The sequence below is a fragment of the Portunus trituberculatus genome, chromosome 50 (assembly GCF_017591435.1).
Source record: "Portunus trituberculatus isolate SZX2019 chromosome 50, ASM1759143v1, whole genome shotgun sequence".
Taxonomy (NCBI): Eukaryota; Metazoa; Arthropoda; class Malacostraca; order Decapoda; family Portunidae; genus Portunus; species Portunus trituberculatus.
This window is the reverse complement of record NC_059304.1, coordinates 17,913,486-17,930,674: the sequence shown is the minus strand read 5'-3', so window position 1 is coordinate 17,930,674 and position 17,189 is coordinate 17,913,486. Positions and strand designations below refer to the sequence as shown.

General features: G+C 40.0%; 2 protein-coding genes across 3 annotated transcripts in view; one reads left to right on the top strand and one right to left on the bottom strand.

The window, feature by feature from the left end:
• Positions 1 to 97: 97 nt before the first annotated feature.
• On the top strand, positions 98 to 7,053 carry LOC123499900 (glutamate receptor 4-like). The gene is made up of 6 exons (XM_045248432.1): positions 98 to 436; positions 576 to 806; positions 1,118 to 1,323; positions 2,188 to 2,297; positions 2,640 to 2,800; positions 6,914 to 7,053. The coding sequence occupies exons 1-6, from the start codon at positions 295 to 297 to the stop codon at positions 7,051 to 7,053; spliced, it is 990 nt and encodes a 329-aa protein (XP_045104367.1). The 5' UTR covers positions 98 to 294.
• A 3,005-nt stretch (positions 7,054 to 10,058) lies between these two features.
• The window catches only part of LOC123500013, a 9,919-nt gene continuing 2,788 nt past the window's right edge, over positions 10,059 to 17,189 (bottom strand). The window contains exons 4-7 of one of the 2 annotated variants that reach the window (XM_045248609.1): positions 13,562 to 13,775; positions 13,153 to 13,297; positions 12,445 to 12,574; positions 10,059 to 11,422 (exon numbers count right to left, since the gene is read on the bottom strand). In XM_045248609.1, coding sequence (XP_045104544.1) covers positions 11,223 to 11,422; positions 12,445 to 12,574; positions 13,153 to 13,297; positions 13,562 to 13,775 — 689 coding nt within the window. In that variant the 3' untranslated portion in view covers positions 10,059 to 11,222. The remainder of the gene's footprint in view (positions 11,423 to 12,444; positions 12,575 to 13,152; positions 13,298 to 13,561; positions 13,776 to 17,189) is intronic. The other variant, XM_045248610.1, reaches the window with a different exon arrangement.

Sequence of the window (17,189 nt, the reverse complement as noted above, 5' to 3'; positions counted from 1 at the left end):
AATAAATCACAGATTAGCTTAGATTATTGGAGAAACAACTTTTTATCATTACTGTTGTTGCGTTTTGTAAATCAGCTGAATTGCTGTCCTTAGCATTCTTTAATTGAAGTAAAAGCAGGAACGAATCTTTATGGCAAGTGTCAAGTTGCAATGCGTCACTGATGTCTAAACAGCACCGTTCATTGGTCTGTGGTATCCAACAAACTCTTCATCGACTACACAGTGAATAGTACTGACTGGCACATACCAATGAATGGTGTTATCTAAAATAGCAATGACTTGACAACTTGTCGTATGATCAGATTAATTTCCTTTCACCAACATCCCATGGCACTGACACACTCTGCACTGCTCAGTGTTCAAGGACACCGTGCCATCCTGCGAGAACCGTGGTGGACGGCGGGCCAATGGACATTGGCCCCACCCCTTGCACAAGGTAGGAAAAAAATAAATAAATAAATATATATATATATATATATATATATATATATATATATATATATATATATATATATATATATCCTCTTTATCAACATGGGTGGACTCAGAGTTAAGCATAAAATTTAAACCATCAGCGTGGTGGCGGACGCCTAGCACTGTACGCCTGCGGATCATGGCTGGGGCCTGGATGCTCATCTCCTTCGTCTTAGCCACCATCTACCGCTCGAACCTCAAGGCCATGCTGATCCTGCCGTACATCAACCTTCCCTTCAATTCCGTGGAGGAGTTGGTACAGACAGACATACTCTGTTATGTCTTGGAGGAGTCGGTTTATCTCGCTAATATAAAGGTGGAAGACAGAATTTGTACTTTTATGCACTACACACAAATGTAGCGCTCCCCGTCCCTTTGCCCCTCCTCCTCCCTCTTACTTTCCCTCTCCCTCCCCTTCTCCTTCTCCCCCTCTCTATCCCTATCCCTCTTCGTATCCTTCTCCTCCCCTCCACATCTCTCTCTCTCTTGATGTAACAAGTTTCAAGATGCCAGCCATTAGACCCAGGATTAGGCGAAATGTAAAGTTAAGGGCTTAGTATATTCATAGTATGTTCATTCATACTGAGGCAGTGTTGTTGAATTACAGGGGTAAAATAACTTCAAAGGCGGAAATATACTGCAGGGACGGTCTCATTACCTCCATCCATCAGACGAAGTAAGCATACAATAAACTTTTCACTTGCATTGCAGGCCGCTGAGCCAGGTACAGCAGTCAACAAGTTACAGAAGCAGCTGGTAATACACGGAGACGATGTGCGAGCCGCCAGGGATTTCCACCAAGGAAAAATGGCAGCCATATCAAGCACTTTCACCCTATGGACTCTAACAGTATACGGATCGATGGCCACTTTCACTAGGGGCACTATAGATCGGTGTTCAAGCTTTTTTTCTTTTCTTTTTATCGCGACCTAGTTTGATTTCATATACTTCCTTGAGTACGTATTTCCGCTACGTGTGTTCTATTGCATCACACACACACACACACACACACACACACACACACACACACACACACACACACACACACACACACACACACACACTGTTTATATGTCTGTTTATGAAAGGGGAACCAAGTGAATAAGAGCTTGCGACACAGATTTGGATGCCGACCGTTCTTTGAAAAGTCATGTTGTAGACAGCATTGGTTGTTGTTGATGTTGTTGTTGTTGTTGCTGTTGTTGTTGTTGTTGTTGTTGTTGTTGTTGCTGTTGTTGTTTGTGTTGTTGCTACTGTTGCTTTTGTTGTTGTTGGTGGTGGTGGTGCTGCTATTTGTTCTGTGGTTGTTTTTGTTATTTTTTGTTGTTGCTGTTGCTACTTGTGTTGTTATTTTCGTTGTTGTTGTTGCTGCTGCTGCTTACGTTGTTATTGTTGTTGTTGTTGTTGTTGTTGTTGTTGTTGTTGTTGTTGTTGTTGTTGTTGTTGCTGTTGCTGCTGCTACTGCTGAGGTCTGACCAGCAGCACTAAATACAACTTTCAAATTATTTCGGGACTTTTGCTTTTAACACTCCTAAAAATTAGTCATCTGTCATGTATAGCATAAAAAACAGGCTGTGTTAAACTAATAACCTCTTTGCATCCTTCAAGCTGTTGTTAATGCTGTTGTTTTATAATCTGAAAATGACAGCATATTGCCTGCATGGAACCATTTACTGTGTTTTGTTTTCTAAATGACTAATTAATAACTAACAGACCCGAAGTTGTGACTATTACATCGCGGACACCCTCTTCACCACCTCCACTTCATCCTTCAGCTTCTTTTTCCCTAAGGGGTCAGAGTTAAAGCCCATAGTTAATTCCATGTGAGTACTCACCTTGCTTTTGTACATCTCTGTTTATCTATCTATTTAAATAATCAATTCAATTATTCTTTCATTACTTATTTATTGACCTATTTATCAATTGGCTTATTTTACGCAGTCCATCTTATCTTTAAAACACTTCAACCTTCTCTCTCAAAAAAAAAAAAAAACGGATTTATCTGATACAAATAGGGCATGAGATTATCCTTTGATAAATCATCATAACTACGCCTCTGTCTTCAACTTGAATTGACTTTACATAAAACGAGCTAAATGAATAAAACTCAGTTCACTTATTAGAATGACAAATCATATCATCATTCTGATTTTCTGTCGTGCCAGCCTGCGTCGTCTGATGGAGGGGGGCATAATAGATCATTTATTGCAATCAAACTTTCATGAGGCCAAAAAATGCTACAAGAAGCTTTCCATCACCTCCACCGCCACCCTCAGGCCACTGGAACTTGGGGATTTCTACGGAATTTTCTCGCTCTTTGGAGGAGGTATGTCACATGTAGAAGACAACCTCGAATATGTACTACAGTGGCAGCATGTCCAACACGTCTTCTTCTCTTTCTTTCTTTTTTATCAGTATTTGCTATTCATTAGACACACACACACACACACACACACACACACACACACACACACACACACACGCACACGAAGAGAATCAATCAATAAAATCTATTTTCTTCCATAGGTGTGTTTGCATCAGTCTTCACCTTCCTGGCGGAGTTCTACTTCCACAGATTTTGCCTGAATGGAATCGTCTCGTCTTTGTCCACTCAGCGTCCTTTGCATAATTAGCATCGCCTACATCATTGTTACATAAGATGCCCTTGATAATTATCTAGACTCCTTTCCCGACTTACCACCGCTCTATTCTCTTCCATTCTTCCGCATATACCTTTAGCACCTAAAACATAAATACGGCGTTGGTGAGAAAGTCCCCCTTTCCCTCCAACGTTACAATATTTGGGGACATGTGGCAATGCGAGATGTTTTAGGTGTAGAGAAAGTAGCAAGTAACTCACTGGTTTGTGATTAAAACTCAGCATTGGACAATTATCGGACAACTTAGTCTTGCTCACTGGTCTGTGGTTGCTGAGATACTCCCAGAATAATAGCGAGATCAACCAATGGCAGCACACCCGTCACACGTGGCAGTCATAATTGAAGTGGCTGTCTTTGATACATCAGTTAATGCAGTGCGTCTTCAAAATCACGCGGCGCTTCGTTCCAAGACCATCATATACTTTCGAATCAATTACTTCAACTCCAGAATTCCTTTTCTTTAGCACTAAATCCCTAATCTATACATTGGATCTCTTATAATGAGCGTGGCAATCAATATACTCCTCAATCAATAAAAGAACATAACTTGATTTTTATTTGGCATTATAAGTAGGTGCATGCATTACGTTTATCTACCTGTGAATTTTTCCGTTTATGAAACAAACCATGCAATTGTCTATGGGTGTCCTGGCCGGTCGAGACTTGTGTATCTCCGAAGTACTGAGAAGAAATACAATATTGCTTGTGTAAGCATGTCTCACGGGCAGTCCAATGCGTCATTTAAGACAAAAGCGCAGTAATACTATTTTTTTTTATTATAACTAGTGAACTGTTTGCTGCTTTATCTCCACCACAAGGAAAAACGCATTTGCACATATTCCCAAGTTTGTTTTACATGTATCTAAAAGTGTATGCGTAAGAATGAGAGAATAGATCAGTGATAAAGCCAATTAAGAATCAAAGGACGATAGATAGTTAGCGATCTTCACTAGTTAAGGATTAGCTCAATAAATACGGTCTGATTAATGCATTCTGACTCAATGAATTCTTCCTTTGGCTACAAGACCATAGGCTTATAACACCAGGCTTCATGTGGGTCAAACTTCGTATGAACTCAAAACTGTAATATCGTGCATAAGAAATACTTGATTTTACATCGTCAGGGCCAAGACTTCTGCAGCCTTTGCTGGAAGGACCTTTACTATGTTCAAGATTCTCCTGGATAACCCTGTGGCCCCCACTGCCATATTGTCATGCACCAAAACACAGTTAATACATCACCCTTAGCTGCTTTGTTTCCATATAAAGAGACGTCATGGTGGAGGATCTTGATTTCCTGTGATGTCCTTGTGCCACCGAAAACCCGGAGGAGAGGGGATGCGGGGAAGACACACTCATTTGGGGCAGACATGCTGTCACTGAGTCATTGAATCACTATCCCTTCATAGCGTGAAGAAAAAACTCAAGTACGGTTATTACTGGGCTCCTCGAGCAGAGGTCCCGTTTTTGTTATGATCTGTCACCACGATGTATCGGCGCGGCCACACCCCGTGCAAGCGTTGTTGACGAAGATCAACCCAGTTGTGTCTGACAGCAAACTCACGATACGGCTTCCTATTATACTGATCCTCTCGCTATTCCACTATCCCTAAGGTTCTCTCTTTCCTCGAGCATTCAAAGTATTGAAAGAATTGTCCCTAACACTGCTTGAAGCAACGTCGTAAAAGGGTTTGCTTGCATGTTCTCAACATCATTGTCCCGAGCATACCTGAGCCATGGTCCGTTATCATGTTCGAAGTTCTAGTACGGTAACACAGCAATGCAGTGGTTACCGGCTAAGTGCTACTTTCTAAACATACATGGTAACTCACCCGTTTCATGATGTCCAATGTCTTCACTACTGTCAATGTCCCTTTAGAGTTTAGATAATACAAGATTCTTTCTAGATTATATAAAATTGTGCTTTGTTCCTTGAATCCTTCCCCTTTGTATATTCGTGTTTGCAATGTTCTTATGTCATCCACACGATACTGTCTTTAGTTAAATTTCCATCGCATAATGAATTTGCAGTGTTGTGCTGTCATCCACTCCATACTGTCTATAGTTATATTCCCATCCCAGAATGAATATCATGTCTTGAATATCATCACATGAATATCATGACCGAATATTCACTGTTACTGAAAATGAGAGGAATGGTCACCGGCACAAGAAGATACACTTGGGCACTCAGCTGACTGGCAAGCCTTTTCACTTTGGTTCCAAGATGTCAACTGTGTTGTAGGGATGGCAGTTTTGGTGCGAGTAGTACTCGGTTTACTCGGTTTTTGGATTTGAGTGAGTACTACTCGGTTTACTCGGTTTTCATAATTCAATTACATGTTCAATTTATGCGTTGAAAATGTAATACAGGCCTTCAAACTAAAGAGTAAAGATTTTTTTCGGTATTTTGTTGGGGAAGAAGGCGGTGCATGCCGCACAACCACCCAGACATTAATGGAATAGTCCAATTCCTAAGAACAAGCCTAACAGTGCCAACAGTCCAACACACGGGCTTGGCTGAAGGAAAGAGAGACCTGTACGAGTACACGACGAGTAGGCTTACTCAGTCAGTTCACAGTTGGCAGTTAGTAGTGGTGGGCAAGTACCGCTAATTTCAGTACCGGTGCGTACTGGTGCAAAAGAAACCGTTACCGATACTATCGGTACTGTACCGGTAAACACACACACACACACACACACACACACACACACACACACACACACACACACACACACACACATATATATATATATATATATATATATATATATATATATATATATATATATATATATATATATATATATATATATATATATAAAATGATGCAGCACTATGCCACGGTTGATGAAAAATAACGGCACTAACTACCCCTAACGGCCTCAGCCGTCAAGGACGAATGACCAAATCTAAAGGGATGCTGACAGTTGACTTGACACCTTCCTCACACAACTGAGAGGCTTCGCGTTCGATTCCTAAGCGGGATGAGATAATTTGGGCTTGTCTAGTATTCGTACACTTAATCCTATGTGTAGTAGTAGTAGTAGTAGTAGTAGTAGTAGTAGTAGTAGTAGTAGTAGCAGCAGCAGCAGTAGCAGCAGCAGCAGCAGCAGTAGTAGTAGCAGCAGCAGTAGCAGCAGCAGCAGCAGTAGCAGCAGCAGTAGTAGCTGTAACAGCAGCAGTAGCAGTAGTAGTAGTAGTAGCAGCAGCAGCAGCAGTAGCAGCAGTAGTAGCAGTAGTAGTAGTAGTAGTAGTAGTAGTAGTAGTAGTAGCAGCAGCAGCAGCAGCAGCAGCAGCAGCAGCAGCAGCAGCAGCAGTAGTAGTAGTAATAGAAGTAGCAGTAATAGTAGTAGTAGTAGAAGTAGAAATGCAATGGTAAATTGCAGTGTTACTGCACCGCCAGACGTCAGTCCGCCAGACCGCCACTCGTCCCGGCCACCGATCCGCCGTGTGGTGCCGACACATTATTCATTCTTAGCGGTAGGAAGCAGCAGAGTCCCGGCGCTGACGCTAGACGGTACCGGAAATGATGCCGGCACTGAATCAATATCGAAATACTCGGTTTGCAGAAAGTACTCGGTTCGCCCATCACTACTGTGTTGTGTTGTGCTGAGGGGATGACTCAGTGAGTTGCCAATATCTTTAAAAAGTAGCACTTCACATTTTCTTCATTGACACAAACAAAAATTCAATTTGTCACTTGCTAACTTTGTCCTGTAAGGATTTGACTGCATATATTGAACACAATAATCATAATCTATGCCGCGCAACACAGTTCCAGTATGTATCGAGCCTGTGGGCTGGGAGGTGGCAGTGAGGGAGACGGAGGCCCACTCATTGGGACCAGATGACGCTGCGCTCAACTTGCAGGTTAATTTCTCGCGAAATAAGGCAAAACACAGCATAAGCGTGTAAAATATTTTCGACTTAAAATCACTTGACTGTCATTTTCGAATTATGGACATACCTACCTTAACTCACAGAATATCTTTAGTATATCTCAAACTGTGAAAAGTTTAGAATAAATACAAAGATAGCTTGATTAGAAATTTATTTTTTTGAGTTAACATATTTCATATCACATATAAATATCTTACCAATGAACAGAAGTAAACTTTTTTTTATTTATTCTATTACTCCTCTCTCTCTCTCTCTCTCTCTCTCTCTCTCTCTCTCTCTCTCTCTCTTCAGTATGAACAAGGGCCACTGTAATGGCAAGGTGGTTGAACCTCATTCCTGCCGCACTCCCACACTACTGCCTGCTCCACACTTCAGTCTTCGCACTGTCTTGCCACGGCTGGCCTCGTCCGGCTTTCCCACAGGCTAATTTTTCCAGCCTCGCCAGTTTGACCATTCTCCTTCATCTTTTCTTCCAGCGTATCCCACACTCTAGCTACTACTTACTGTTCTCTCCCTCTGCATTGCTCCTGCCCGTGGAGAACAGCTCTCTTAGCTTGATTAAGAACAAAACTTTCTCTTCTAGACCACGCGCCTTGCCTGGCAAAGGGTTGACCTAAGCACACTCCTTGCGACGTGCATTTCACCAACCCGGTGTTGTCGAGTACGCGATGGAGAGGCGGTCATAGTTGTCAAATTCCGCTCTGTGGCAGCTTCTTCCACTATTGATTGCTCCTTCATCACCTGGGCAACGTCGATACCTTCGCAGTACTTGGCATAGCCCGGATAGTTTCCCAGGCGACGCAGTAGTACGCCGTGGCATCCTGCCTCCTCCAGGAGCGCGCGTCCTTCGCGCAGCGCCACGTCGGTGTCGTGCGCCGTTCTGTAAGTCACGACAGCAAAGCCGCGGTGGCTGTCGTGGCGGTGCGGCAGGTGACGCGGCATGTGTTCATGTCTGAGGGGTCCCATGCTGCGTAACGCCTGCAGCACCCGCGACTTAGGAATGCTGAACTTCACATTGTTGACAAGTACAGAAAGGTGCATCCAGCGCGCCATTTGTCCCAGGCGGGCTATGTCATTGTTGGAAGGCACCTTCACAGTCAGTGATTCTTCTTCTTCCTCAATCTCATTCTCACTCTGCGCCAGTGTGTCACAACTGTCTTTCCTATGTTCAGCGGCATCTTGGCTGGTCTCAGTCTTGCTCCAGTTCGATGTCCCATTTGCAAGTTCACTATGAACACCTGGCCATTTCCCATCTTGAAACCATCGCGAGGGGCTGTGGCCAATCCTGGCTCGTTTGGCAGGAGTAGGAGCATCATCTATCTTATCCCGAGCCTCACTACCTTGAATGATGCTTGTCTGTGCGGCAGGGATAAGAGCACCCTCCGGCTTCCAATCTGAAGGGTACTGTCGCTTCAAGGAGCAGCCCGCTTGCCGGCCAATACGGTACCCGGGACAGGAATGTGGCGGCTCTTCGTCCCTGAGAAATTCTAGCCTTGCCTTCTTCGCAGGGGGGCAGCCCTCCTCGAGACTCCAATCAGAAGACTTTCTCTTTAAGCACTGCACCTTGTCTCGGTCACAGCGCTGAACGGTCGCCAAAATGTATTGCGAACTTGGACGACCAAAGTTTGTACTCATCTCAACTAATCTTAAGATGTTGCAAGACACCGTACATGTAGCTCTGATAGTGTCTCAACTGATCCCAACCTCCTGAGCCCCTCCCAACCCAACTATGGACTGGAAACATCTAATGCTTTATGGTCACTACCACTGCCATTTTTTGGGAGGAAAGGTCAATCATCACCACTATGTCCACACTTTCTATAACTGAATAATTTTTTATACCTAGTTTTCTCGAATAACGTGAAAACCAAGAGATTGGAATAAGCTATTGGTGCTTATAAGAGCATGTAGCTTGGTACTGAGAGAGAGAGAGAGAGAGAGAGAGAGAGAGAGAGAGAGAGAGCTGCAACAGGCTATCGACAGGCTTACACGTGGCAGTCTCAGTGTGAAACATAATAATGTATCTACACCAACCTCTTTTTTATTTTATCATCCTTATCCTAATCTTCTTATAGGATCACTTCACACGAGCTTTTCTCTTTTCTTTTTTAACCAGCTCGATCAGAACCGCACTGGTTAGGAATCAATGAAATTCAATGAGACACTTGCGATATTCGCCACGCGGTATAATTTCTGCGGGGCTCTTCACAGCAGCAGTGGTGGTCAATCTGGCAGACGTTTGGTGTTGCTCTTGGAATTTCTAATGTTATGCATTTCTACATATTGATATGAATTGCTGTATTATTATTTTTTTATCATTATTATTATTATCATTATCATCATATATGTTATTATCATCACTATTATTTTCACTATTATTATGGTTAATATTACTTATTTTATTTTATTTTTTTATTGCTACATGGATTCATAAGTGGCTGTTATGGATCTAGTGACCGATTAACAGTTTCTACATTTTGAAGTGCAAAAACACCTTAAGCAAACTGGCTCAACATTCTTAAACCCTTTGGAAATAGCCATGGTGAGAGAGCACACCATTCTTGAGTACTGTCCCTGGTTACCTACTAAGTGTATCTATTTCATCTACCACACTAAGAAAGTTTCTTCCTGTTTCGCTTTTTATCCTATCTCCATCAAACTTGAACTCACTAATACCAATTATTTATCTTTTGTTCCAAATTCTGGTCAGCATGATGTGAATTACACCCCTCTCAAAGGAAAGAATTTAATTTTAATTTCAACAACTAAATCAATATTGCCAAGGATAACTATATAACGTTATGGGTACTTTCAAATTTGAATTTTCAATAAGGAAAAGAACTCAGTTAACTTAAAATAATATTGGGTCACTCTCCCAAAAGTTAAAGTCATAGGAAGGAGGAATACACAAGCAGGTTGGGAGTCCAAGAGTTTACAGGAAAAAATGTAGATATAGTCCATCTACAGAGACTAGTTAGGCCTATGGATGAACATATGAGGATATAATGAAACATATCCCATATTGTATTACAATCTACTTCAGTAAATATGCAGAAAAAATTATGACATTGTGAATATGCAAACTGTTACAGTTTACACTAAGAGTGTAAATGTATGCATGAGTGTGTGGTTCTTTTCATGGGACACTCTGAGTGGGATCACCAGCCTATATAGATAAATCATATAGAAGACAGCTTTACGAAAATTATTAATCGCCTTGAAAAGAAAGAAGAAACAATGCTAGTAAAAATGTCTAAACCATAATGTTATAAATAATGCCTGACAATGGTGGCTGGGTGGGAAAAATAAAGATCATATCAGTGCTATTGTCAAAATAAAAGCATTTAAGTTGTCATATCAGTCCATCTTAGTAAAATGTAGTTTGTCATGTTTTTTTTTTTTTTCATGGTCAAGAAAAAAAACATCATATACAGTAATGAAAAAAGCTCATGTAAAATCTCCATGCCATTTTTTCATTGAGTAAACTTAAGTAACCACAGTACAAACCCAAACTTATTATGATCCTTCAGCCTGTACAGTTCTTATGTCAACACTGATAAAAAAAAAAAGAATGAGGGCCTTGAAGCAAAAGATAGGGAAATTGCAAATCCACTACTTACATCATGTTTAACAAAGTGTTCCTATATAAAGGTGCTGCATTAACACCAAACTATGACATATTTATGTTAAAGCTTGAAGCAATTCTTAATATACCTATGACAAATATCTCCATATCAAAATAAAAAGCTTCCATTAAAAAAAGAAAAAAATCATACATACATCACTGCTAAACAAACAACATCCTTGAGCTGTACTTCACACTTATATAAAAGCAAAATGTATCCATGTCAAGTTTATCCAAGATCCTTTGAAGATAGGTTATAGATCTAAGCAAAACTAAGTGCACAAAGTATAATATGGTGTTAAGGCTTTGTGATACTAAAACTGCAAATCATAAGTAGTACCACTAATCCACTTTTCAGAAAACTGCATTGTAAGTTATATGCTGTTATTTTCATTCACAATATAAATGTAGTAGTAGTAGTAGTATTTTATTTGCCATTAGTGTTAGCATGATGATTAATCTACTAATATCACTAAATATCATGGTTTGGGTTGTACTTAGTATGGATATTTAACCTATCTAATGTACATTACACATGTCCAAAGATGTCAAATAACTTTCAGTTTTCCTCCACTGTAGTTGTCACCGGTGTGCTCATCTTGTATAATTTGTTATGTTTGTTCCTACTATACAATATAATAATGCGGAAGAACAGAGCCAACACTGCCACCACCACATTGCTAATGAGGAGGCCATTCATTGCACTGGTAGACTGCAGTATCTGCTTTGGGTACATTGTTGCCACATACCACACCAAAACTGAAAATACATACATATATCATTTTCTAATGTCTTTGGAACTGACTTTCTTCTAGCTTGTCTATTTCTGAAAGCTTTATCTCTATATAATAAAATACACACTGCAATTTTCTATGAATCAATACCATACAACTGATTCATAAATCAAGTTTAATAACTGAAAAAGCGATGAATTATTCTTTAGTTATCAGTGATTGGAAATGCAGTAAATGTGTAGTAGGATGGAGTCTGGAAGATGGCCATATGGTTGCTGTGGTAGGGAGGTTAAAGTGAACTCTATACAGTGTGCAGTGTAATTACTGGTATCATCAGAGATGCTAAGGATTGAGAAATTTCAGAAGGGTACAGAACTTTGTATGCCCACCTTGTAGATGGAGGGAACAGAGATAATGAGAAAGAAAATCTGGTCTTAGATGGGAGAGAGCTGCTATCTGGGAGATGTGATTGACTGTGAGACAGGAGTAGCAGCAGCATGAGGAAAGTGGAAAGAAATGGTGAATCTATTGACGAATCACACCATACCTCTAAGAAGTAAAGCAGGGGTGTGTGAGGCTTACATAAGGTCAGTTTTGTTGCATGGTTTTGAAACAAAGTCCCTTAAATGAAAGACTGTTGAGGGTTCTGAGAGCATGTGATCATAGAGTACTGCAATATATAACTGGTGTGAGATGGAAAGATCAGGTAGCTAGCAAGGAGGTGGCAAAGAGGTGTGGTGTTAAGGAATTGAAAGTGAGACTCGTACAGGGAAGACTTGGCTGGTTTGGCCATGTAAGGAGATGAGAAGACAGTATGGCAAAGGTTGAGGAAAATATGGAGGCTGGTGGAAGGAAACCAGTGAGGAGACTTAAGAAGACGAGAAGGAAGGGCATTCATCAGGAGATGGACCTACTGTGAATGAATGAGGAGCTTCTGCAAGACAGACAAAAGTGGAGAAGTCATCGCACATTTAGCGCCGCTATGATGGGAAAAAGATGTAAAACAAAAAAGAAGTTCTTAGCAAAGCACTGTTAATATAAACTTACCTCCATAGTGTAAAACAATGGTGTTGAAAGTGTAAGTCAGCCAGGTGTTTTCTATGATGAACCACAAGATAACCAGAAGATGAAGTAAAATTATTATTCCTGTACAAACTTTGTACATGTCATGCTTCATCTGCAAAAATAAGATTCTTATTTATTCTTCCATATGCCACTAGCCAGTCCAATAAACATGTACTGCTACAAAGAAAGATAACAATAAACAACTTACATTAAAAGAGGCAACCTAATTGACGAGGCATAGGAAGCTGATTTCACAAAACACAATACAATCTATTAACAACAGCACTATTCAGTTTGTAAACATGTGTACTGATTTTATTTATCAAAACATTTCCTTTACTCCTTTTACTAATAAATGTTCTGTGTAATGGATACGTCTTGTGATCAGTTACATCACACATTTTTCGAGGCTTTTACAATAATTATCAACTTCACTGTCAAGTTTTATCATTATGCACTTTTTTGGTGAGGTGGACATTGAAAGTACCTCTGCTCCACAAGTAATTGAATCTACTGTTATGTCAATCTAAATGTTAGTAAATTCATGAGTCATTAAAAGAAGAAATATGGACATAACATTTAAATCATTACAACAAAATCTGAAGACATGACTTTTTCTTGTTGGTAAAAAAAAAAACAAGACCATGGAAGACCTATGAAGCTAATAATCAGGAAAAGGAAGAGATTTACCTCATGAGACAGGAAGATGGTGAAGGACTCAAGAAACCCCACAAGGCTCCCTGTTGTGTACACAGCCATGGCATTCAGTACCCCAATGCCCATCCAAAAATCCACATTAGATTCTTGATGAAGACTCTTGCCAAAAATAGAGAAGCTGTGGACAGAGAAAATATCAGAAGATACTTCTGTAAGTTAACATTTCTTTATTATTAATATCTGTAATGGAAACATACATGTTGTCCAGTGAGGAAAGTCACATATTCTCAAAACTCAAAAGACAAGTCACTCTGAGCCATGAATATTCCTGCACAAATACCTTTAATGCCTGCATAGGTATGGAATATATTTTCATATGAAAATTATCAAACTTTGAGAGCATCAAAACAGAGAGGTTACAAGAGCTATAGATCCTTCTTACTTGACAGCTGCATAGGTAAGGGCAATGCAGTTGCTAATGAACAGGAACATTGAAACAACAAAGCTCCAGGTAGCATTGAGCTGGTCAACTGCAAATAGCCACCCAGTGTTGAGGTTGAGACTGATAAACAGCATGATCAGGAAGGAGAAAGGCAAAGCTCCACAATGCCTCTTACCAGGTCCCAAGATAAACTTCTGTACCACCATTACTATTGCTGTCAAAATAATGTATAGAATAAATTAGTGACATTTAAGATTTAAAATTCTGACAAAAAAAAAAAAAACTCTACTGACAATACAGGCAAGTAACATAATGTAGATAAACATAAGGAAAACATGTTTATTCCAACATGTTCAAGATATACAGAGGAATTGGAGTAGCTACATAATACTGCCCACACACATATAATTCTATTCCTTACTACAATACTGCCCAAGATATGTATTCGTTCAGGAAAAAAGGAATTATTTAGTTTCATTATATTTCATCTCTGAAAACCAGTGGAGAGAGAGAGAGAGAGAGAGAGAGAGAGAGAGAGAGAGAGAGAGAGAGAGAGAGAGAGAGAGAGAGAGAGAGAGAGAGAGAGAGAGAGAGAGAGAGAGAGAGAGAGAGAGAGAGAAGAAAGAGAAACAGTGAAGGATTGATGGAGGAAAATAAATCAATAAATGTGAGGAAGACTATTTGAATGACAAAGAAGCAACAACTAAAGCAAGAGACAAAACCAACATAGAGAAGGGATGTAACAAGCTGAGTACTGCAAAGATCAGTGATGGCACCAGGATATTTTTGCTACACATATGAGTATAAATGGCATGTTTGAATAAGGAAGTAGTCATATGTATCTGAATCTATTTGCAAATTAAATTAAATAATGAAGATATAATAGTGTGCATTTACATAGTTAGTATAGAGATAAGTTAAATGAAGAAGTACAGTACAAGATGGGAATGGAAATTAATGAAACTTAATATCATGTGAAGCAATCTGAGAAGAGCAGGTAGACTCACATGCATATAGTAAAGGTTCGGAAATCATGTTACGAGTGAAGTTCCTGGAATAACGATGCAAGACAGCCTGTCAATTGAAACACACACACACACACAGGCTGAATGGAAAAAAAGTCAGGAAGTGGAAAGAAAGGAGGTAAATTACAAAGTTGCAAGTCTGGAAAAGGAAATCAAAGAGTCTGGGGAGAAAACTTTGGGCCTTGCTGAAATTATAGATCAACAGATCATAGAAGAGAAGATTGCTGAGAAAGTGGTGAAGGTTATTAAATCAAATGAGACATTGGTGAGGGAAACTGTAGACAAAAAGAGATGTGTGGTGATATTTGGTGTGGAGGAGGATAAGACACCGAGTAAAATGGAGAGAGAGAAAACATAAAAAGGTGATAAATAATATCATTAATGTGGTGCAGGAGGAGGAAAAGACCTAGTACAAGAAATAGAGGACTTCCATAGAATTGGAAAGTTCACAAGAGAAGGTATGAGGCCAATAAGAATCAAACTTAAGTCACAAAAGGATGTAGATGAATTGGTGGAGAAGTCATGGAGGCTAGCCCAGCAGGAAACAACAAGGAAGATTTGGTTGAGAAGAGATCTCGGTGAAAAGGAAAGAGAAATGTTAAATGAGTTGAGAAAGGAGGCTTTGAAAAAAATGAAGAGAGGACAGAAGAGGAGAAGAAAGAGTTTTTCTGGAGAATCTTGGATATGAGACTGAGGAAGTGGTTCATAACCCAGAAAAGTACAGCAAGAAAGGACTAAAGAAACTTACGTATGAGCGGAATGTAATGTATTCCAACATAAATGGAGTGATATCGGGATTTTAGAACTCAACGATTACTTGAGGGACAAGAACCCAGATATTGTGGGTCTTACTGAAACAAAACTGAGAGAGGGAGAAGACCTGATGATGGTTGGAGAAGGAAATATAATGTTTGGAAAAGAAATAGAGTAGGTAAGATGGGAGGAGGAGTGATGTTGCTGGTTAAAAAGATATAAAGGTGGATCAAGTGAAAGAAGGTATGGGAAAGGCAGAAGTGCTAAAGATCAGAGCAGAAACTAATGAAGGAAAAAGAGGCACTACATAGTGGTGTACGTACCACCTAAGACAAATGCATGGTCAGTACAGGAATATGAAGAAATGATAAGTGATACAGGAACATGTCTGGAAGAAATGTTGGGTGGCTGTGAACGAACTATAATGATGGGAGATTTTAATTGTAAAGAGGTGTGTTGGGAGGACTGGTCAATGGAAGGATCAGAGACAACATGGGGAAATACACTATTGACACTGGCAATGGAAAATGTGTTAACTCAGTGGGTCAAAGAAGATACTAGGTTTGGAGGAGAGGGAGCATCGTCAAGACTGGACTTGGTCTTTAGTACAGAGCCAATGGTCATTGAGGAGATGAGGGTGGAGTGCCCTTTAGCAAAGAGTGATCATGCAGTTTTGGAGTTCAAGGTGATAGATGAAGAGAAATCTAGAAGAAATGAAGAATATAAAGTGGGAAGATGGAATTATGCCAAGACAGATTTTGGAAACCTAAAGAAATTCTTTCAAGAGACAAATTGGATGAAATTCAAGAGTGCTAAGGAGCAAATGAAAAGTGGAAGGAATTTATAAAAATATACAAAGAAGGTGAGAAAAATTTGTACCAATAAGACAACATAGAGAAGTTGGAAAGCAGGACTGGTTTAACGATAGATGTGAAAAGGCTAGAACAAGAAAAGAGGATGCATGGAAGAGGTGGAGAAGGAAAAGACGGATTAAGCAGTGGGAAAGTTACAAAAGAGCAAGAAATGAATATGTGTTGATTAGAAGAGAAGAAAGAAAGAAACAAGAAAAGGATATAATTGATAAATGTAAAGACCAACCAAGGCTTTTTACAGACATGTGAACAACAACATCAAAAATAGAGAAAGTATTGAAAGTTTAGAAGTAAATGGAGTATGCAGTGAAGATCCCAGGAAATGGCAGAGGCTATGAATGGATGCTTTCGGAAGGTATTCACAAAGGAGACTGCTTTTGACAAACCACTGGTAATGGAACAGAAAGGGATTATGAAGGAGTTTCAAGTAACTGTGGAGGAGATCAAGAATATGATGGGGAGTTTAGAAGTGAGAAAAGCTGTGGGACCTGATGGGGTATCAGGATGGATTTTAAGAGAATGCAGGGAGCAACTGGCAGAAAAAGTTTGTGAAGTAATTGATGCCTCATTAAGGGAAGGTGTAGTGCCCCAAGACTGGAAAAGAGCTAACATTGTCCCAATCTATAAATCAGGTAACAAGAGAGACCCATTGAACTATAGACCAGTGTCACTTACAAGTGTGGTAGCTAAGATGTGTGAGAGGGTGGTGAAGAATAGATGGACAGACTTCTTGGAGAAAATGACATACTTTGTGAGTGTCAATTTGGTTTTAGAAAAGGGCGTTCATGCACGACAAACCTGATATGTTACTATTCGAGGGTGATAGATGTAATACAGGAAAGAGATGGTTGGGCTGATGGAATATATCTGGATTTAAAAAAGGCCTTTGATAAGGTACCACACCGGAGACTGATCTGGAAACTTGAAATGGTAGGAGGAGTGCATGGCAGTTTACTAAAATGGATGGAAGACTTTTGG